This window comes from Dasypus novemcinctus, chromosome 9 (genome assembly GCF_030445035.2).
Source record: "Dasypus novemcinctus isolate mDasNov1 chromosome 9, mDasNov1.1.hap2, whole genome shotgun sequence".
NCBI classification, from domain to species: Eukaryota; Metazoa; Chordata; class Mammalia; order Cingulata; family Dasypodidae; genus Dasypus; species Dasypus novemcinctus.
The window spans coordinates 62,489,974-62,512,621 of NC_080681.1; the positions used below are offsets into that span (position 1 = coordinate 62,489,974).

The following is a 22,648-nucleotide window of genomic DNA, read 5'->3' on the forward strand; positions in this document are numbered from 1 at the left end:
TTAACAACAACCATGAGCAATAAACTGGGATTACCTTCAATAAAATGTTATATTTGGAGGCATCTCCAACTTATATTCTATGTTTCAGATTCCTGTTAGGTATACAATGCTTTGCCTGGTGCTGAGATTCAGAGGTGGATAAATTGATTCTTGCTTTAAATGAGCTTTCAATACAGTGAAGAAGGGACATTTGTCAGAGGAAATCTCTGTAGCATAATGTAGTATGTGCTAAGTGCTGTAATGAAGGACAGAGTATAATAGAAGCGCACAAGAAAAGAACCTGTCCTTGGGACAAGGGATGAGAGGATACAGAGGAGAGTTTCATAAAGGAGGGAGCCTTTTAACTATGATTTTGTGGGCTTTTGACTGGAAGACAATGAGGGAAGGACATTCGGAGAGGAAGGAAAAGCATGAGCAAGGGACATCCTTGGGGAAAGGGCAGGATATGTTCACGAGATAGGAGTCTGAGAGTTCGGCAGGAGAGGCCAAAATATGGTGTGCACTGAGCCAGATCCTGGATGGCCTTTTCTTGAATGGATTCATATGACATCTGAAGAGTTTGCATGTTATTCTATAGCTAAGGTGTATGAGCATCAAGTCAAGCTGTATGAGCAGGAAGTGGACTTGATTAGATTCCTTTTTAAGGAAAACAGCTCTGATGGCATTTTGTAGGATTAGTACTTGAAGGATAAGGATGAAGGCTAGGGACAGGTGAATTAGAGCAGGAACCCGAGGGTGGGCGGATAGGAAATGAAACCTTAAGGTCCTAATTAGGGCAATGGCAATGGAAACAAAAGCAAGGATTAGAAAGGTCTTGTACTGTTTGGGTCAATGTAGCTGTACTGTTCATAGAATTAAGTGAGAGAGTTTTGAACTTTTCTGATCCCAAGATTCTATGAGTTAGGGGTTCTATGACCACATAAGGAACCTACATTCAAGATGAGAGCATTTTCCCCCAACTGTGAGTATATACATGAATGCTTTAAATATATTTATATATATTTAAAAAGTCATTTTATCTCTCCTACTTTCAGGCAATATATCAGTTGAAAGGAAGATGATCAGATCTATTTATTTGAGCACAATATTAATTTTGTTTCTTGAAGAGATTCCAATATGGAGAAAGTGCAATGCTTATCAGAGCAGTCTCCCTAAATATTTACTGTCTACTCAAGGCTTATACAAGTGCTTTATAGAAAGTCAAGTTTCAAGTTCTGTTCAATGAACTCGGCATAACACTTTATTGAAAATTCAGAAATAAAAATAGGAAGAAATTAGGCAAGGAAGGGAAAAAAGATAACCTGATAACAAGATAACCTGAATTGCTGGATAAAAATAGAAGATATGGAATTGCTGAATAAATTCACCTTGTTTTCCGAGTTCTAAAGCATAATGGAAGAAACATACTGTGATATAGATAGGCAGATATATGGAGCCTATTGTTGACTGCTTGAAGCAGATATGGCAGAAAGGAATGAAACGGTATGGCATTGTAGAACATGCATGCTGCAGCATTTATAGGTAATCCCACACATTTAATCTAAATGATAAATGCATCATTACATATATTTGTTTATTTTATTTACCAAACACTTAGATATCGCTTACATTCGCTTAATTAAGCCTCATAACAACCCCAGGTAGTATGGGTTCTTGAATGGGTAAGACAGAGAGGTTAAGCAACTTGCTAACATCTTACAGCTGGTAAGTGGGCAGAGCCCGGGATATAAACTCAGGCAATCTGACTCCAGGTTCCATCTTCTTAACAAGTACTCTATGCTGCCTTTCTAAGTTCTGAAGAGTGGAGAGAAGGCAGTTAGCAATATTGCATTTAATATGAGGATCTGTCCCCTTTAACTTCTACTTCATTTCAGCCCATTTTCTCCCCGCCCCCTTCTTTAGAAAATGATATGGTTTAATCTAGAAGAACCTCAGCAGGACTCTTTCAAAGATTTGTGCATACTCGTGAATGTAAAAGCAGGCAAAAAGCAGTCAGCACATTTACGGTTGTCTGTTTCCACTGTGGTGGTTAATTCATTCATTCATGTTGATATTGGGGATACAAAGATAAGTTAGATATAGATATGGTAACTGCTTTCAAAGAACATGTAGTATAGAGAGGGAATAAGACAAATTTCTCAAATGCTTTAATAAGGTGTGATGAGTGCTAGAATAGCAGTGTATGTAAAATTCGATGTGAACAGACATTGGCCTTCTAAATCATGGTGTATTAGGGAAAGGTTCCCAGCAGAGGCGTTGCTTGTGCTGTGTCTTGAAGGATGAATAGGAGTGAGGAATACAGAGGATGGAAGGACATTCTAGGCAGAGGGGACAGCAAAGGCAAACAGGAAGTAATAGAAAATATAGTACCTTTGAGGTACTACATGTTGTTCGGTACAACTGAAGTATGAAGTATACATGAGGAAGAAGCAGCTAAGGTTAAAGGCTTAGAGACCAAACCATGACACCTGAATGATAAATCAAGGAGCTTGACATTTATCCTAAAACCTAGAGGGAGGGGTTGAAGTTTTAAGCAGGAAGCCAAGTGATTGTATTTTTCTTACAATATAATTCAGACAAATGTGGATCATAGAATGGATAGAATGGAGGAGGGAATGGATCGAATGTATAGACAAGTTTTGAAACTACTGCACTAATCTAGGCAACAAGTTATGGAATACTAAACTGAGGCAGTAGCAATGCAGACAGACAAGAGGAGAAAAACCAAAAAAGATATTCATGATGTAGCATATGTAAATTGATTCTGTATATAATTAGGGGAGAGGTGAAAAGGAGCTTGCTAGGACTGTGGTGACCAAATCTTGGTTTTGGAAAAAGCTGCCTCAGAATGGCTTTTAAAAATAAATTCCTGGGAAGTGGATTTGGCTCGACTGGTGGAGCATCTACCTACCACCACATGGGAGGTCCAGGGTTCAAACCCAGGGTCTCCTGACCCATGTGGTGAGCTGGCCCATGCGCAGTGCTGATGTGCGCAAGGAGTGCCGTGCCACGCAGGGGTGTCCCCCACATAGGGGAGCCCCACTTGCAAGGAGTGTGCCCCGTAGGGAAAGCTGCCCCATGCGGAAAAAGCGCAGCCTACCCAGGAGTGGCACCACACACACGGAGAACTGACACAGCAAGATGACACAACAAAGAGAGACACAGATTCCCAGTGCCACTGACAAAAATAGAAGTGGACACAGAAGAACACACAGCAAGTGGACACAGAGAGCAGACAACTGGGGTAGGGGGAGAGAAATAAATAAAATAAATAAATCTTTTAAAAAAATAAAATAAATTCCTTTGCCCTGCATAACATTGCAATGATGGATACAGGCCATTATATATTTTCACCATAACCTATAAAATTGTGCAGGACAGAATGTAAACTATAATGTAAACTATAGTCCATAGTTAGTAGCAATGCTTCAATATGTGTTCATAAATTTTAACAAATATACCACACTAATAGAAAGATGTTAATTTGGAAAAGTGTTGGAGGGGAAGGGGCGAGGCATATGGGAATCCTCTATATTTTTTATGTAACACTTATGTAATCTAAAGCTTCTTTTACAATAAAAATTTTAAAAAATTAACTTCCGGTTTTCACCTCCATAAATTCCGGCTTAGTGGGTTTGTGGTGACAATTGGGAGTTATCTGGAAGTGTTTTTTAGTTCATTCTGCAGTGTAACTAGGATTGCGAACCATTAAAACACCTAAGCTTATGGGCTGGAAGCCTAGGAGATACAAATGTGGTAATAAAGGTTGAAAGAGATATTGGGTTGCAGATGTGAAATTCCTATGGGATTCAGATATGGAATTCCTATGAGATTCAGATGTGGAATACCTATGGGAACTCATGCTTGAAGTGAGTATATAGGTTTGGAACTCAGATGAGAGATTTTAATTTGGAAATAGATGGTGGTAGGTAAAGCCATGAATGGGTTTGGGAGGCCATCCTGGAAGGATATATGAAGTAAAGAGAAATATGACTGAACTCTTAAGAATACTAGTATTTAGGGAGTGAGGGGAGAAAGAAGAGCAAGTGAAAGACACTGTCAAGGAAGCGTCAGAGAAGGTAGGACAATGTAATCATTGTCATAGACACCAAGAGAGGAAAGTTTCTGTGGAAACCCTTCTCTTCAGTAGGGAGCAATAGTCAACATTAGCAATAGTAAGGTAAGAGCATTAAAGTGTCCACTAATTCATAAGATTGAGATCATTGTTGACCTAGGAGACTAGGCTTAGTGGACTAGTTTAGGAGGAAGCCAAATGCTGATAGACGGAAAAGAAAAAGAGATAAAAGAAATTAGAAACTTAACAAATTTGGCAATAAGTGGAAGACAAAGACAAGAGAGAAAATAATGACTGAGGAAAAATGGTGAAGATAAGAGATGAAAGATACAGGGGAGAAGGGAAAACCATTGGAAGTAATTCTTCTAGGAAGCCAGAAGTAGTGGGGTCTAGAGTACACCAGGAGGAACCAGCTTTGGACAGGAGAAGCAACACTTCCTTCCAGATTAAGGTACAGGAGGGGGAAGCAGCTGTGGCTCAATCAGATGAGCTCCCAAGTACCATATAGGAGGCCCAAGGTTCATGTCGTGGGGCCTCCTTGTGAAGGCAACCTTGCCCGCACTCTGTGGAGCGCCGCCAGGCCCGCGGGCCTGCAAGCACCACAAGCACAGCCAAGAGCTGACTTGGCAAAGGGGACGCAACAAAAGAAGGGAGACAAGCAAGAACACAGAAGAGCCTGCAGCAAATGAACACAGAGAGCAGACAGCAAACAGGCTGCAAGGGGGGGGGGGGAAATAAACAAATACAGACACAGAAGAACATACAGCGAAATGGACACAGACAGCAGACAGCACGCAAAAAGTTATAAGGGGGGGAATAAAAAAAAAAGATACAGGAGGAATGAGAATGGATACAGATAACAATCTGGTATGAAAGATAGAAGTGGAGGAAGTTCTTCCCTGATGGTCTTTATTTTCTTAGTGAAGTAGGCAAAGTCACCTGCCTTGGCCGGGAAGATGGAGTCACAAGAAAAATGTCTGCTAGATGCCAATTCCTCAGAAAATTTGATAAACACCTAGGACAATGTCTTTTGTGCAATACATTTAGGTAGTCAGTGACCAAATAACAAATAAGTGCTTATCATAAAAGGATAAAATATATCCATAGAAATGGAAATATGAAGTAGAAACACCAGAGTAGATGTTAAAGTTAAAATTAAATAGTTTTCCCCTTTTCCACTTTCTCCCAGAGTCATCCATGTGCTAGGCACCTTAGGCACACTGCCATGGGCCTATGAAAGGATGTGCAAACTGAAAAAAAGAAGTGTATTGACTCCAAATATGAAGATAAAGCTAGAAAACTAAAACTAGTAATATCTGGTAAATATCATTGACTGTCAAATTTAGTATTCATTAAACTGTCATTGATGCTTGAAAGTTCCAATTCGTTGGTTAGTTTTTGTCCCTTCAAACAAATTCATGAGTATGCATGGTGATTTTCCAGAGATCACAGTCAAATAAATTACCCATAGCAAAATAATTTTGAAACAAAAACAACTCTTTTAAATGATAGCTATATGTATATATATATGTGCACATATAATGACATGAGTGCTTTACAAAATGTAAATGATGGACAAGGAGATGTAGGACATCTTTCTGAAAGAACTTGCTTTCGTTCCCTTTTCCAAGCAAGTAGCATCTCTCAGCTGATCCTCTTATAATTTATACTTTCTCCAAACTGGAAAACCCATTTACTTCAATATGGTTTTTCTAGTTGATTACTTTTATATCTCTTATTGAGAAATAAAATTCTTTGTTCTCAATAAAAGAAATTTTAGTGAGGAATATGAGTGCCTTCTCTACCTCTAGAACTCATATTATCTATGAGTAGCACAGAAACTAAAATTTCTTTAATTGCTTTTAGGATATAAAAGAGGACTGGTTCCTGGATCTGAAAAGACAATAAATTGTATTCACTTCCAAAATCCGTTCCCTACTCTCCTGTACTCAGAGACCTAGAGAGTCTGAGGCATCCATATCATGCCAATGCCTTGCCCTGGGTGCCCCTTCCCAATCTGGAACTAAACTTATGTGGTTCCTCACAAGACACATTATCTGCCTCCATCCTTATGGCCCAGAATTTCCTCTGCCTTTGATAGTTTGGAATCCATCATGGAATGGAGATGTAGCAATGTGGCAGAGGGCTTACTGGGATAGGTAGGCACTATGAGAGCACCAAGAGCTTACACTCTGGGCAATATGTGGTGAAGGAAAGAGTAGAAAAGAGAGCTGAAAGAAACCAAGCACAAAATAATGTGAGCTTGTGGCATAGGATTCTGAATCCTTGACTTTGCATCCATTGTTGTTTCTGTGTAATATTGATCAAATAATACATGACATGGGAGAAATACAGTTTTTTAAAGCTAGAAAGGACCACAGTGCCAACATTGACATTCATTAAAAGTATTGATGAATTCAATACTGTAAACCATTTAATATTTACACTTAAATACCACTGGAGCCCATTCAGTTCATGCAGCAAAAATATATTGAATGAATAAGCATTATTTTAGTTTTCAAAAGGGCTGCCAATGCAAAGTACTAGAAATGGGTTGACTTTTATAAAGGGAATTTATTTGGACTAAAAGCTTACAGTTCCAAGGCCATGAAAAGTCCAAATTAAGGCTCCATAAGAGGGAAGCAGATGTGGCTCCAGTGATTGAGTTCACATCTACCAAATGGGAGCTCTCAGGTTCATTTCCTGGGGCCTCCTGGTGAAGGCAAGCTGGCCTGCATGGAGAGCTGGTGCAACAAAAGAGATAAAGAGGAGAGACAATGAGAGACACAACAAATCAGGAAGCTGAGGTGGCTCAAGAGATTGTCTCTCTTCCACTTCGGAGGTCCCAGGATTGGTTCCTTATGCCTTCTAAAGAGAAGACAAGCAGACAGAGCACACAGCAAATGGGCACAGAGCAAGACAGAGAACCCAAAGAACAAGGGGGGTGGGGTGGGAAATAAATAATTATAATAAATATTTTTTTAAAAAGACGTCTTAAGAGTTGCTTTCTCACTAGAGTTGGCTACCGTTGATCCTATTGTCCTGCCATGTGGCAAATCAAGATGGTTGCTGATCTCTGCTGAGGACTCTGCTTTCCCCTCCAGAATTCTGATAACGTGATCCTCTATTGAAAAAAACGTGGGTGCCTGTATAATTTCTGCCTGTTACAAAAGTCTATGGTTTACCTAAAGCAATAATGTAAGGATAGTTCTCTCCCTAACATATGCCTAAATAATCAACTATATGTTTACATTTGAATTAATATAGAGATTTCTTCTTTCTCCTCTTTTTAAAATAGGATTTTACTGACTGACTATGGCAGAAAAAGCCTTAGAGAAATTAGATATCCTAGATCAGCAAGCGAAGATACTTTCGGCCATAAGAGCAAAGGTTTGTAAAGTACAAGATAAAATTCTATTTAATTATTTTAAAATTAACATTTCAAATATGAGTACTTATTTTTACTTTCTTAGCTAACAATACATTAATATGAAGATATAAATTAATTTGTAAAAAGAAAATAATTATATTAGTTGAAAGAGCCATATACCTAAATGGATACTATGAAGAACTACTAAAATATACAAGATAACTTCTATATAGCTGCCATGTTAGGTCTTGGTATGTACCTAATCTGCTTAAGATAAAAAAATAAGAAAAAACCCTAACCAGCCAAATGTTAAATGTGGTTACTCTTATAGTTCTTACTAATACGTTAAAGACATTAAAAGTTAAGAGTTGGAAGATTTATTGTAAAAGTGTAGAAATGAATAGAGTTAATGTTAACACATTATAGTGAGTACAACTAACACTGCTGATTAATAAATGTAATTGTTGAAAGGGGTAGTCTTTGGAAGAAAATGTCAATTGAAAGGAAACTAAAGAATAACCTAAGGAATGTGTAACATAGTGATTTCATTGGTGGATGACGATTGTGGTTAATAGTATAAATATAAGAATATTCTTCCTTTACAAAGTGTTAGGAATATGGTAATATTGTAACTAATGTAATTTATGGACAATAGTTAATGGTAATATTATAATATTTTTGCAACAATGCCAAAGAAGATACTATATCAATTCTAAGGGACAAAAATAGAGGTATGTGAGGGAGTATGGGAGTTTTCCTTTTGGGGTAATGAAAATTTTCTGAAAGTGACTGAGGTGATGGCAGCACGACTGTAACGAAAATGAGAGCCACTTGAGTGTACAATTTGAATGGCTTGTACAAAGCATGGGACTATATAATGCAGTGAATCCTGGGGTGGAAGATGGACTATGGTTAACAGAACAAATATGAGAATGATCTAAATGATAACAAATATATAATACTAATACAGGGTGTTAATAATCAGGTGGGTGAGAAAATACACCAAATATAAGATTCAAACTACAGTTAGCAATAATATTTTGATGATGCTCTTTCATTGTTTGTAACAAATGTTTCACAACAATTCAAGATGTTGGTGGTAGGGTGATGTATAGGAGCCCTGTATGATGAAATGCATGTTTGTTTTGTAAGTTCACAACTTTTACTATACACTTATTGTTTATATGGGCTCATATATGAATTATATACTTGATTAAATTTTTTTAAAAAGCTATTAGTTGGGAGAGCAGCTGTGGTTCAAGCTGCTGAGTGCCTGCCTCCCACAAGGGAGGTGCCGGGTTCAATTCCCATGCCTCCTGAAAAAACAAAAACACACAACAAACAAAACAAATGAAAAAACCAACTTAGGGGAGCCAATGTGGCTCAGTGGTTGAGCACCAGCTTCCCACATATGAAGTCTCAGGTTCAATCCATGGCCCCCAGTAACTTAAAAAAAAAAGGTTATTAGTTGGTTTTTTAAAAGGAAGAAGCATTTGGTATAGTTACCAAATTAATAATAATTAAAACTCATAGAAATTAAACTCTAAAAGGCAAGACTTACAAAAGTTAATATGAGTATTAATAAATAACAGTGGCTGTGGCTCAAGCAACTGAGCTCCCATTTACTGTATGAAGGACCCAGGTTCGATCTCCAGGACCTCCTGGTGAAAAAAGAAGAAAAAAAGGTGAAGGGACACACCAACAAAACGACAATGACGCAATCAAAGAGGGAAAAAAAACAGAACATAGTTCTCAAAACCAGATATTTACCTAACTTTGGTTACATAGAGACTTGCAAAGTAATATGGCAATTTGAATAAATCAGGTATGTATAAGGAGCAATCAAGTCTTGGAAATCAAGGAAAACATCACAGAGAGAAACTCTTAAGTGAATGAACCTTTTTGTAAAACTGAAAATTAAAATGTTTGAATAATAATTTCCTTCTTTCATCATTATCCCCTTTCATTCAAAAAATAAACCAGAGGAATATTGGAAAATGAAACAAGTTAATTCTATGATTGCTGTCAAAATTTTGAAATAGCAAACCAGGGGCCACATACAAAAGCAACCATTTTTGACTTAGACACCCCAAAGTTCATTCCTTCTGTATATTTTTTGTTTAAAATTTAATGTAATATACTTTAGAAAATATGAAGAGATTATAAACTTAATTTGTCATGAAATGTTTACATTATGATTAGTAATAATAATGTTTATCTTCTAACAAATGCTTCCTTTGTGTAAAGGGTTTTTCATGCATTTTCTAATTTTGTGTTACTAGGCAATAGTTTGTGTGCTATGGTAGAACATTCTCTGGAAATTTTTTCAGAAGTATATATAATCATCTTCTAAACCTTTTCTTATTTTTTAAATGAAAACATGCTTTTGGAAATAATTCAAGCAATATATAAAGATATATAAAGAAAAATCAATTAATAATCTTTGACCTCTTCCCTCCAACCCTTCCCCTGAGTCAAATGAATTATAGTAGATGGGGATTATCCATCTATACCTTTTCTTGTGCTCGTACACAGATATACATATATTTATACATTGAAAGAGACATTTATCTTTGCATATACATATTCAGAATATAATTACATACATATATACACACACATACATGAATGTGAGTTTTTTCTATTTCCTACTTAATGACAAAAAAGGAGGTAACAATATATAAATTACTTTGCTAATTGCTTTTTAAAAAAACTCTTCTTAAATAATTATAGATTCACACAAAGTTGTAAAAATGGTACAAAGAGTACCCTTCCTCCACCTTCCCCTAATGATGACATCTTATATAGTTGTAGTACAATGTCAAAAACAGGAAATGGACACCCGGTATGTTACTATTAACTAAAGACCTTCTTCAATTGTCACCATTTTTTTAACCTGTGCTCATTTGTTTGTGCATATGTGTGTAAAGTTCTATGTAATTTTATCTCATTTATACATTTCCATAACTCCCACCACAATCAAGGTAGAGCACTATTTGGTCATCACAAAAGAACACCCTCAAGTTATTTATTTGTATTCATTCACACCCACAGCCTCAAACCCACTCCTCTGTGTGTGTCTATCCACTGGCAACCATTAATCTGTTCTCCATCTCTATTAAGTTTGTCATTTTGAGAATGTTAAATAAATGGAAGCATTTAGCAAGCAAACTTTCGAGATTGACTTTTTTTCAGTAAGCATAATACAATTGAGGTGCATCCAATTTTTTGTTTGAATCAATTTCCTTTTATTTCTGAAAAGTCTTCCATTACATGGATGTACAGATTTTCAACCATTTGCCCCATAAAGGACATTGGTTTTCAGTATTTTGCTATTAAAAGTAAAGCTGCTGTAAACATTCATGTGTATGTTTTTCATGTGGACTTAAGTTTTCATTTCTCTGGCGTAAATGCCAAAGAGAGTGATTACTGTTCCAATAATTGTCTCAAACTCTGCATGACCAAGATCACAAGATTTGCTTTGGGTTCCCCATCCCTGTGCCTCAACCTGACCACTCCCGAGAGCAAGCTGGGCTATCCTAGGGTTCTTATCATTGGTTTCCTTTCTTTCAGGGATCATGGTCCAGTTCTGCCTGTTTTCTAATGTCAAAACACAATTGTCTCATAAACTTTTTCTGGTTTTCTAGTTGTTTACAGCAGGAGGGCAAATCCCATAGTACTTCAAAAGCAGAAGCAGAAGTTCCTGTTGCTTTTGACTTGCAACACAGCTGTGCTGTGCTGTGCTGTGCTCTGAGAGAATTTTTTAGAGCAAACTTCCAGCTCCCTAAATAATTTTTTTTTCTCTTTAGACCATCTGTGTACAATATTTTAACAAAGTGTTCTTTTGATTGCTTTTTCACTCTATGTCTGGCTCATGTGACTGGACAAACGTAGGAATGATTCACCAGGAGTGTGGACACAAGAAAATGAGCTGGTCAGAGAGACATGCCTGCTATAACTCCAATAATTATACACATCAATATTCTACTTGCTTAACTTAAGGGTCTTTCCTTAAATTCTGAATTTGAGTTAGAAGGGAGCCTTAAAGATCATCTAGTCCAATACTCTCATTTTATGGACTGGAATTGAGGGGCTCAGGTCACACAGCAATGGCATAGAAAAGGTTGGTATTCGGGGACCCCAATTTCCAATACTCAGTATTCTTCCATTATAGTTTGTCATGTAAATTTCTTGTGTTTGTGTATGTGTGTACTGCGATTACTTTTTATCCTTTCCATACAGGATTTTCCCAAGATGAAATGTACTGATTTTTTCCCCATGATGTTATACTTCTGCTTTTTTGTAGAAAAATAGACTTCAGAGTGGAGGAAAGAAAAAGACTTTGGTTACCCCACTGACATTTGATTTTCAGTTGGAATTTGAACAGGATACTCCTACAACCACATTTAAGACAGTATCAAAGCTCACAAAAGAGAAATCATATGGCATTAAAAAACAAAAAGGGTAAGTGTTATAATTACCTCACACTTTAAGCTTGGAGTTTTAAAGCCCTAGATTTGTTTAATATTAAATGTAAGCTTTGTCAAATATAGGTATAATTAATAATGGTTATCAGTTAAAATATACTAGATTAGAATTCTGAATATACCCAATTATAAAATATTTATTATAATATTTTATTAGTGTTGATGCTACCTACAATACTGAATTTTAAATAAAAGACTTTTCTCGAGCTCTACTATCTAGCCCAAATTAATGCCAGGATTTATTTCAAGCTTTAATGTAATAAAAGAAAAAGCTTGCCTAGACAACTAAGTAAGGCACTTAGTTAGAAACTAAGTAAGAAACTAAGTAAGTTTCTCTGTGTGCTTAAAGGGATAGCCTGAATATGCCACACTTGATCTTTCAGTGGTATTGTGTACATCTACAGTGCTATATAATTTCTTCAGGGATCAGAAATGTGGAGGAGGGGTCAGACAAAAGAAGCACTAAGATGTGGAATCAACAGAACTTGAAATTCACTAGCTATTGGTGGTTGTGAGGATACTGTCCCTATCTCATTTATTCAGTGTAACCACCCAATGTGTTAAGTGCATTTTTACAGATGAAAAATCTACATCTTGGTGATAACATCCTTAAGGTCGTACCACTAACAAGTGACAGAAGCTGCATTTAAACTGTAACAGCCTGACTTCAAAGCCTGCGCCCTTTACCTCTGTCTCATTCAGTAGGATGGCTTCAAGCTTATCAACTTTGGTGGCTAGAAGCATACGGAGCGTTGTACTTAGAGAACATATAAGGGAAAGCATGTTGGGGAGGATACGATGATTAGCATAAAAAGAGCTAAATTTAACCTTGAATATGTTAAGTTTGAGATGCCAATAAGAGAGTCAGGTGGCAGCGTCTGGTAGACAGTTGGACAAACAAGTCTAGAGCTAAAGTATTATAAAGCAAGATCATTTGGATTATTGATGCTAATATCCATCATTTTGCTTGTAAGCATTCTGATTGTGGCACAAAATACAGCTCGCTAAGACTTGCTATTTATGATTTACCAGGATATTAGAATATACTTCCATTGTGGTACCTTAAGAAAAAAAGTGGTTTGTTTCTAGGACAAATAAATAAATACAAATTTTAAAATAAATAAATCCTAGTGGTGTATATAATTCAATTTTGTCACAAATTTCTTACATTTGTGCTTTGTTTTTATGTAGATAGAGCCAATAACTTTATTTTAAAATCCCTTATAGAACTATCCATATTAAAAGGGAATATTTTAATAATACACTGAAAAAAATTGGGAACATTGGGAGAGGAAACATATATATGTCATTATGTAACAGTATAATATAGGACTAATGGCCCATTAGATATATTTAAAGGCAATATGCAATATGTTTCATGACAGTATATTCCAGGATGATACCATTGCTACCCCTTTCCTGTTTGATAAGACCGTTTCCTAAGTGATTCATAAAGCCATCGGTGAATTGGTATTAGTGACCGTATAACCTATCAACAGTTGAGTAATGTTCCATTTGAGTCAAGTGTAAGTCTGATTGACTCTGAGATCTGAAGCTAGAGACCAGGTCAAAGTCTGAAGTGTAAAGGTACATATTTCCAAGATTCAAAGACCAAGTAAATTTGGTTTGACCCATCCAGAGGGCCAAAACCAGCAAAAAAGCATAGGAAAATTTCAAGAATTTAAACAAGAATCAGGGTATAACCCAGGCCAAAGGAAATAAAAATTGGTTGAAGAAATTTGGAAGAGGATCTAGTACACGTTGATAAGCTCAAGCATCAGCATATCCAGGCTGATTTTTGCATCTTAGGCTATTCCTGTCTATCATTTGCCCCTCGTCAAGTTGCCTTTCTCATGTGCAGTTCTGTACTGTTCCTCAAAATGAAACAAAGTTCTTTAGATGTTGGTAATTTCAATTAAAAGAAGCCTGGTAACACAGTTTTAACATACCCTGTCTAATTTTTCTGTAAAATAGAACTGCTAATAATAAAATATGCAATAAAATACACTGCTATATTTTAAAATATAACACAATTAATTTATGCAAAGATAAATAATGTGTTCTAAATTACTGTTTAATTTTATGGATCCCCTGTGGGTCTGTTTCTATTGTCTATTATTTTCTGTGATTTGGGGCACATCATCTTATTTCCTCACCTTCATGATTACTTTTAAACTGAAAATAGGACATTGCATTTGAAAAAGTATAGATATAATTTGGAGCGCCAGATGATTTTTTCTTCTCCAGAGGATTTGTACTGGCTTTTGGCAGGTAGCTAGGTTAGTTAGGGGTGTCAGCAATCCGAGATAAGGGTAGAGAGGATTCAAAACTGGAAATTCGGTTCTTTGGAGGGGTTTATCTATTTATGGTTTACACTTATAGAGTTTGTTAGGAATTCCAACTCAAAGCATGAAAGGTTTATTAGGATCCTTCCTCTTCAGGGTTCCTGAACTCCAGTTCTGTTCCCATGGCCCCAGTAGTATGTCAAAAGTGCCACACAACTTTTTGGATTCTCTGCTGATAATTTTGGAATTGAGAAAAATGCTGCCTCAAATTCAAGATTTACCTCTTTGAGCGCCTTCCTCTCCCAGCTCTTGGCTCCTCGATTCCTTACTGCTTTGGGAGCTCTCAGATATCTTTAAGCAGATGTTTTTAAATATTTTGTCCAGCTTTTCTAGTTGTCCTCAGGGGGATAATTAGTAAAAACCACTCAGTCTCCCATTTTCATTAGAGGAACCTAAATTATTGTTTAACTTAATAGTAGATTTCACTCATACTGGAATAATTCTCCTGAAAAAATGTTTTGTTGATTTGTGTTTGTATGAAACTACTCGAAGATAACTTCAGTTTTATCTTTATTAACAATAGCTCTACTAGCATATACTACTATAACCCTTACAAATTAATTATTTACATTTATTAAGCACCTGCTATATTATGGGGAAAAAATAGCATAAGTGAAATATACCTCTGCTGTTAAAGTTCAAAGGGGAATTCAGATAAGTGGACAGGTAAACACCAGTTGCTATGGAAAGCACCAGAAAGGAATTCCTAAAATGGGAACATGGAGATCAGCAAATGTTTCCAAGAAGAAGTGATACCTTAGGTAAGATGCAAATTCTTAGTGAAGACTTGGAAAGATTTGAAAAGGGAAAATGTTTTCCAGGGAGAGGCAATAATAGGCACAAAGGGTCAACCAGAGGCAAAAGAAACTCGGGTTCATTTGAGAAACACAAAGTAGTTCAGGGTTGCTACTCAAACTGTATTTTAGTTTTCTAAGGTGCTGAAAGCAGGTACTATGACATCCATCAGCTTTGACAATGGGAATTTATTAGCTTTCAAGCTTACAGTTTTGAGGCCAAGGGAATGTCCAAATCATTAATGCCATGCTTTCTTCTCAAAGACCAGCTGCCAGAGATCCTTGCCACATGGTGGTACCTGCCCTTCTCTCCCTTCTCTTCCAGGTTTCTTTGCTTTCAGATTCTTGCTCCCATGGCACGCTTTCTCTCCATACTCATCTCATTTATAAAGGACTCCAATAAAAGTACTAAGACCCACCTTGGGCCATGCCTTAACTGAAGTAACCTAATCAAAAGACCCTACTTATGGTAGCTTTACACCCACAGGAATAAATTAGCTTTAAGAACATCATTCTCTGGGTACATAGAGTTTCAAACCACCACAGGATATGGGAATGTGAGTGGTAAGAAATGATGCCAGAGAGATAAGTCTACATAGCAAAGAGCTTTATAAACCAAGTAAAGAACTTTGGACAATCTCCCAAAGCAATGAGGAGCCACTGAAGGGTTTAACAGGCGAGTGCATACTCAGGTTTTCATTTTTACAAAATCATTAAGCAGCAAGGAGGTAGGTAGGCTCCTCTGAGAACCTGGCCTTTTCCTATAGTTCCAGAACCTGCCTCTTCCAGTAAGCAGCCCATCTTGAAGTTGATCCTTTTCTAGCCATACCAGAAAGATTGCTAAAAAATGGGACAAGGGGCAGAAAGCTTGTCTTCATATCAACAATGATATGCTGGTTACATTATTTACATTGTATAGATTTAATCCCACCAAATCTTGAGATGCAATTCAATTCCCAGTCTTATAAGTTATTCTACTTACAATTTAGTTATGATACCAATCTATACCAAATGCTAGTCAAACTTTATTCCTGCACTAAGTGAAGATGCCAGATCTCATTCACACAGCTTTCAGTTTAGCCTCAACCTTGAATGATAACTGCTACTGTTAGACCCCAAAGCTGGACCTTTGGGGATAACCAGAGAAAAAACTTTAACATGAGAGTTAGGCCGAACTTGCATTTACTATGTCTGTAGTCAGGAGCCAAGATTGGTTTAAAGCGACTCAGACCCGACTCCCCATACTGCCTCTTGCTTAAATACCCAAGTTACTACTTAGGCTTTGCTTTGACTATGCATTAGCTTTTATGCATATGGATGAGCACACATAGCTAGTTATATAATTGTATGATTAGTATGTTCAGGAAATCACACTTGCACATACATTGCATGATCAAAAAAAAGGACGGATACTTCCACCCCAGGGTGGGAATTTCACTATGTGAATTAAGCAAGTTGAAGTGAGCTCAGTAAAGGGCTTCTTCTGTGCAGGTCTGACCAACCAGATGAAGCTGGTCTTCATACTTCATTGCTTCAACAGACCACAAGAAACAGAATTTGGCACCAAGAATGGGTTGAATATCATTATCTTCTAATTTACATAAAATTCTTTCCTTTATATCGTAGCAACTGGGAGAGTAACAAGTTACTTTCATGTATTCGTTCCTCCTACATCCATCACTACCACCTGTGGCATAGACCTTTTGCTAGCAGTTTGATATGGTTTTGAATTCCAAAAGTAGATATTGGATTATGTATGTAATCTTATCTGTACCTGCGCTTGATTGAGTTATGATTAGGGCTTTAACTGGGTCATATCATTAGGACATTGAGTTTCCACCCCTTGTGGGTGGGGATTCACAGATAAAAGGCATGGCAAAGGACAGAGTTGCAGGTTTTTCTGATGTTGGAATTTGATGCTGAAGATTTAAGCTAAAGCCCTGGGAAGTAAGCTCACAGAGGAAAGAGAAGCCAGTCACAGGAAGAAAGGAACGTTGAACCCAGAGAAAAGCAAGTCCCAGGAATGTAGGAACCCAGGAACCCTTGCAGACTTCAGCAGCCATCTTGCTCCAAATAGACTTTGATGAGGGAAGTAACTTATGCTTTATGGCCTGGTATCTGTAAGCTCCTACCCAAATAAATACCCTTTATAAAAACCAACCAATTTCTGGTATTTTGCATCAGCACCCCTTTGGCTGACTAATATCGTTTCTTTCATTTTTGACATCTTGCCACTTGCTATTACAAGTATGGTTTCATCAAGCAGCACAGGTATCACCTAGAGGCATGTTGAGATGCAGAATCTCTGAACGTATCCCAGACCTTGAGTTAAAAGAGGCATTTAACAAATCTCCAGGTGATTCCGTTAACTTGAGGGTACATCAGAATCACCTGGAGGACTGGTTAAAGCACAGCTTGCTGGGCTCCACCCTCAGACTCTCTGAGTTAATAGGGTTGAGCTAGGTCTTAAGAACTTGCATTTCTAACAAGTTTCTGGTACTGCTGGTCCAGGGACCACCCTGTGAGAGCAACTGCTCTAGCTTATGTCCCAATCATATTATGCTATCCAATCCAAAATCTGTTCCAATATTTTCCTTGGCTTGCTGAGTACTATAGTAACTCTCAATCTGGTCTTGTCATCACCTAATAGGTGAAACTTACCTAGATTTATTTGTAGCTGAGAAGATATAGTAGAAGTTTTAAACCCAACTGAACATTAGCATCACCTGGAAGTTTTAAAATAACTAGATTTCCATTTAATAAGTTTAAAGTGAGTTGTAGGCACCAGATTTTTAAAAGATTCTCCCAGATTATTTTTTCCATAGAATAAACTTTATTTTAAAAGAAATTTTAGATTACAGAAAAGTTACATAGAAAGTATAGGGGAGTCCCATATACCACTCCCTCCCATTTCCCCTATTAATACCATCTTACATTATTGTGATACATTTGTTACAGTTGAGGAACAAATATTGAAGCATTGCTACTAAACTAGGTCTATAAATTACATTACCTCCAGATGATTCTTACATTAAGCTAGGACTATGAAACACTGAATTTGAATTGAAACTCTCAAGTTCATTCTCAGTTAATCTGAGAAATATCTTTTCTGCATCACTGTGATCTCAGGATTTCTTCATTTTCCTTAGACAAACAGGAACTGATAAATCGATGGTCACAAATACACAAAATTTGCTGGAAGGATTTTCCTAGGATTACTTTCCTTATCAGCAGAGAGTTTTACAGCCACTCAGTATCTCTCAGTTCTCTGATTTCTCAAAAATATTTCATTCCTGCAACTTTTCATAATTGTACCTTTTCAAAAGAACCAAATCCATTTTAACAAAAGGCCCTGGGACATAGTTTTAAAAAGAGAGACAAAGTGATTTCTCTATTTCATAAGCTTTCAGTACTAGATAATCACTTATTTTAAAGGAATTACAAAGTTGTAAGAAATAGGAAACAGGAACTTCTGGGAAGATGGCATTAGAGTAGGCAGATAGGGCTCAACTCTCTCACAAAAACAGAAAGGGCAAAAAGTTGTTCGAGGCACCTGCTTTGGGGGTTGGCAGACCAGGACAGTGCTGTGCAGCTCTCAGGAGGGCAAGGGACAGAAATGAAGACCGTGAAAGGACAACCATGACTTCCTAACTCCACCCTCCACACAGTCAGGAATGGCGCCCATCGCCCACCCTCAAGGTGCACAGCCTGGATAAAACCCATGGCTCACTGCAGCCGACCAAGGGGGAGCAGATGTCTTCCTCCTTGGGAAGAGGGAGTATGCGGCAGAGGGCAGAGAGTGGTTTCTTTTCAGTGAATTTGGCCAGCAGAACCTGCGTTGAATTTCATCGCTGGCCAGACCAGAATCACTGGCAAGTGGAGGTTGAAAGAGACACCTCCTGGAAAGATTCACCATCCATCACCATCTGCTGTCCGGCAGGGAAACTGCAAGGAGAAAACCACTTTTAGGTCTTTCTTGGCCTGAGCTCCTGGGAGAATATCTGCATTAGTGAGTCCCTGGCTGATTCTGAAAACTTAAGCTGGGCAATTTTAAACACTCAGAATAAGTTGAACCTGGCATTTAGAATTTTACATTTTATTCTAAATGTGATAGGGAAAGGTAAGTAGGACATGCCAATTGCATTTATGTTTTACAAAATCACCATGGTTGCATTGAGAACAGACTTTCTGGGGCAAGAGTAATAGCAGGGAGAATAGATGGAAAAAGGCTGGCAAAGCATTGAAGTAGGTAGTTCAGATGAGAGCTGAAGGGGTGGAAACAAGGAAGAAAGAAGTGGATCGATTTGGGATATATTTCAAAGAAAGACCCAGTGATATTTACTGATGAATTGGGGGTGGGAAATGAGAGAAAGAGGAATCAAGGATGACTGCAAGGTTTTTGGCCCGAGTCTCTGGTTTGAAAGATCAGGAAGCTTGGGTGAGGAACTTAATGATAAGGGAGTGGGATCAAGATTTTGGTTTAGAATATGTTGTTTGTGATGCCAGTAATATATCCAGATGCAGAAGCCATATAGGTAGTTGGATATAGAAATCTGGAGCTCAGAGAAGGGATTAGGGCCTGAATTCTAGGTAACATCAGCCTTTAGATAGTATTTAAAGGTATGGGACTATAGGACATCAATTAAAATTGAGTGTCTGAGATCTGAGGACTGAGTCACAGGTTGCTCCAGCCTTTAAGAGTAATAAATATCTTTACTTATATAATACTATTAGCTTTTTTATATACCATCAATAGCCAGATAAAGAATTTAGTGGTGAAAACTCCTGCTTGCATTAAATGCTATGATTCTACCTGGCATACTCTTCTGATATCTGAATTGTCCCAATTCCCTCTCTTAGCAGTTTGATTCAAATCTGGCAAAGTCTCTGATAGCTCATTTCATTAATTTCCAACAGGTTACTCTGAAAGGTTAATTAGCTTGTGAACAATGGTCTCCTGGAGTGCCCTCAATCCACCATAGCAGCAGATTGTCCCTTACTATTTCAAGAGACTATCACTGATCTTTTCTGTTTCTGCTCAATCAGTCCCAATTTTTTAGTATTATAATAGCACTAATACAACAATATCCAAATCTAATAACAGGGACTTTACTAAATTTCTTCAAATTTATCTTTAGGATTAGTTTTGTAAATTATCATTATTTTAATTTAGATTAATTTTTATTTCTTCCAGGTATGTTTCTTTACAAAGTGAGCCTGAACCTAGAAAGCATCATTTAGAAAAGTCAAATTTAGGATCACACTTTGTTCCAATAAATATGAAAAATCAAGAAAGTAAGTCAACAGATAATGCTTTAACATAATATTTATTTCACCTTTGATAGAGATTTATTCATGGGTGCTTTTATTATTTATTTAGGTGTATCTTAAAAGTTACTGATAATTTGAAGTCTCTGTTGAAGACATTCACATGGAAGTTTATGGGTCATAACTGAGGGAAATCTGCAGGGGTCCCTCTGGATTCTTGCCTGGAGCAGATGAATTAGAGTCCACACTGGGATAGTCAAGAGAGAAAGCAAGTTTATTAATGCTGGCGGAAGGACAGGAGATAGGGGTGACTCAAATCTGCCTCCCCCATTAAGGGTTTTTCTCACAGCTTTAATATAGGTTGAAAAAAGAAAGTTAATCATTAGGTGACCTTTCTAAGAAGTGTTCGGAAAAATTAGTTTTCGTTTTTCTCAGTTAATCTTAAAATATGCATGATACCTGTGGTCGGGCAATCCTGGGGTGGTAAGGATGGGGAGGGTGGTACGGATGTGAAGACACAGATAAGGATGGATGAAGATACAGATAACTGATGTGAGTAAAGATAATGAGTGAGGAAGTGCATAATTATACATTTTTTGTAGCTCTGCATGTTTGTCAATGAGTCACACTGAATTTTTCTAATATTATAAGGTACAGTACAGTGCCTTAATATTTAAGCTATACTGGGTTTTGTACTACATAACTATAGTGTGAAAGATTTCAGTGAGCTATAAATAAGAATTTCCTAGGAAGAATACATGTTAAGTATCAGATTGGACAGTTCGCATTAGATAGAATGCACAGGAAGAAAATATTTTTATTTTGATAGGATTTTTTGGGTTTTTGTTTTTTTGTATTTTCTAGAAAGAAAATCTTTGAGTTCCCTGCCAGCTCAAACTTTGAGTTTCTTTGTTGTTTTTTAAAAAATAAAAGTGAAAATTAAGTGCAGATATTTTGCTTAATAGAAATTTATTTACTTTACAGCATTAGAAACTTTAGGATTCTGTGAGCTAGGAAGCAGCATTATAGATCATCAGAGAAAAGTGCTTTATGTTGCCTTTGTTTTTCTCTTTCTCTGGCATTATCAAACATCATTCAAATGCATTTCTCATCAGCCTCCTTGAATGAGAATCCTTGACTCCACATTGCCCACATATTACTTCATTCCCGTTACTCTTCATAGTCAAACTTCTCAAAAGATTTATTTCTACACACGATCTTTACTTTCTCAGCTTTTGTTCAAACTTCAAACTGCTCCAGTCTGGTTCTTCTCCCTCCATTCTACTAAAACTACGCTGAACATGATTACCAATGATCTCCATGTTGCTAAATCCAAACGATATTTTTCTGTTTTCATTTTCTTCCATCTCTCAACACTAGTATTGTCAGTCTATCACCCGTTCCTTCTTAGAACTCTGCTATTTCAGCTTTTGGAACCCATATCTCCTGTTTTCCTGCTATCTCATTCTGTTTCACTCTTCTCTTAACTTTTCTTCTCCATTCTTAAAATACTGTATTTGCTCAGAGCTTAATCCTGAGCCTACTTCCACTCCTATATTCTCCCTAGGTGATCTTATCTAATCTTACAGCAATTAGACTGAATTATCAATGGCAAAAATGGAAGCAAGAAGACAGTGGAAGTATATTTTCAATGTGCTGGGTTAAAAAAAACAAACTGCCAACCTAAAATTTTATATTCAATGAACTATTTTTGCAGAATGAAGGTGGGTTTTGAATCCGATAGAGATGCTGTTAAATCCTTCATTTATATCTTCAATCCAAATGTCTGATGCCTGAATTAAACTCCCTATTTGATATCTCCACTTAACCTTTCGCAGACGTCTGAAACATCATGTCCAGAACTGCCTCATGATTCCTATTTCACCTTTCTTTCCCACCCCATCCCAGCATCCCCATCTCGGTACATTGGATGACTTTGCACCAAGTGGTTCAAGCCTGAAACCCAGAAGCCATCCTTAACCCTCTCTTTTCCTTTATCCCCAAATCCTAGTGCATTAACAGGTTCTTTCCGTGCTAATCATCTTAAATTTATCTATCTTTCACTATCTCTGCTAGCATCATCCTGATCCAAACCATCTCTTCTTTCGTCTACACAACTGTAACAGCTTGCCAACTGGTATTTCTTTTTCATTTATATCCCCTTTCTAATCTGTTTCCTTCTTTTTTGCTAAACCTTTTAAAACTATGAAATAACATACATACCAAAAAGTACATAAGACATAAAAATGTACAATATGATAACCAGTTACAAAGTAAACACCTATAAATATAACCAAAATGCAGGTCAA

At 37.0% G+C, this 22,648-nt stretch overlaps 1 protein-coding gene across 1 annotated transcript in view; it reads left to right on the forward strand.

The window, feature by feature from the left end:
* Window positions 1-925: 925 nt before the first annotated feature.
* The window catches only part of C9H1orf141 (chromosome 9 C1orf141 homolog), a 62,440-nt gene continuing 40,717 nt past the window's right edge, over window positions 926-22,648 (forward strand). The window contains exons 1-4 of the mRNA XM_058303375.1: window positions 926-961; window positions 7,374-7,465; window positions 11,752-11,909; window positions 20,266-20,366. Of these exons, the coding sequence (XP_058159358.1) occupies window positions 7,391-7,465; window positions 11,752-11,909; window positions 20,266-20,366 (334 nt within the window). The 5' untranslated portion in view covers window positions 926-961; window positions 7,374-7,390. The remainder of the gene's footprint in view (window positions 962-7,373; window positions 7,466-11,751; window positions 11,910-20,265; window positions 20,367-22,648) is intronic.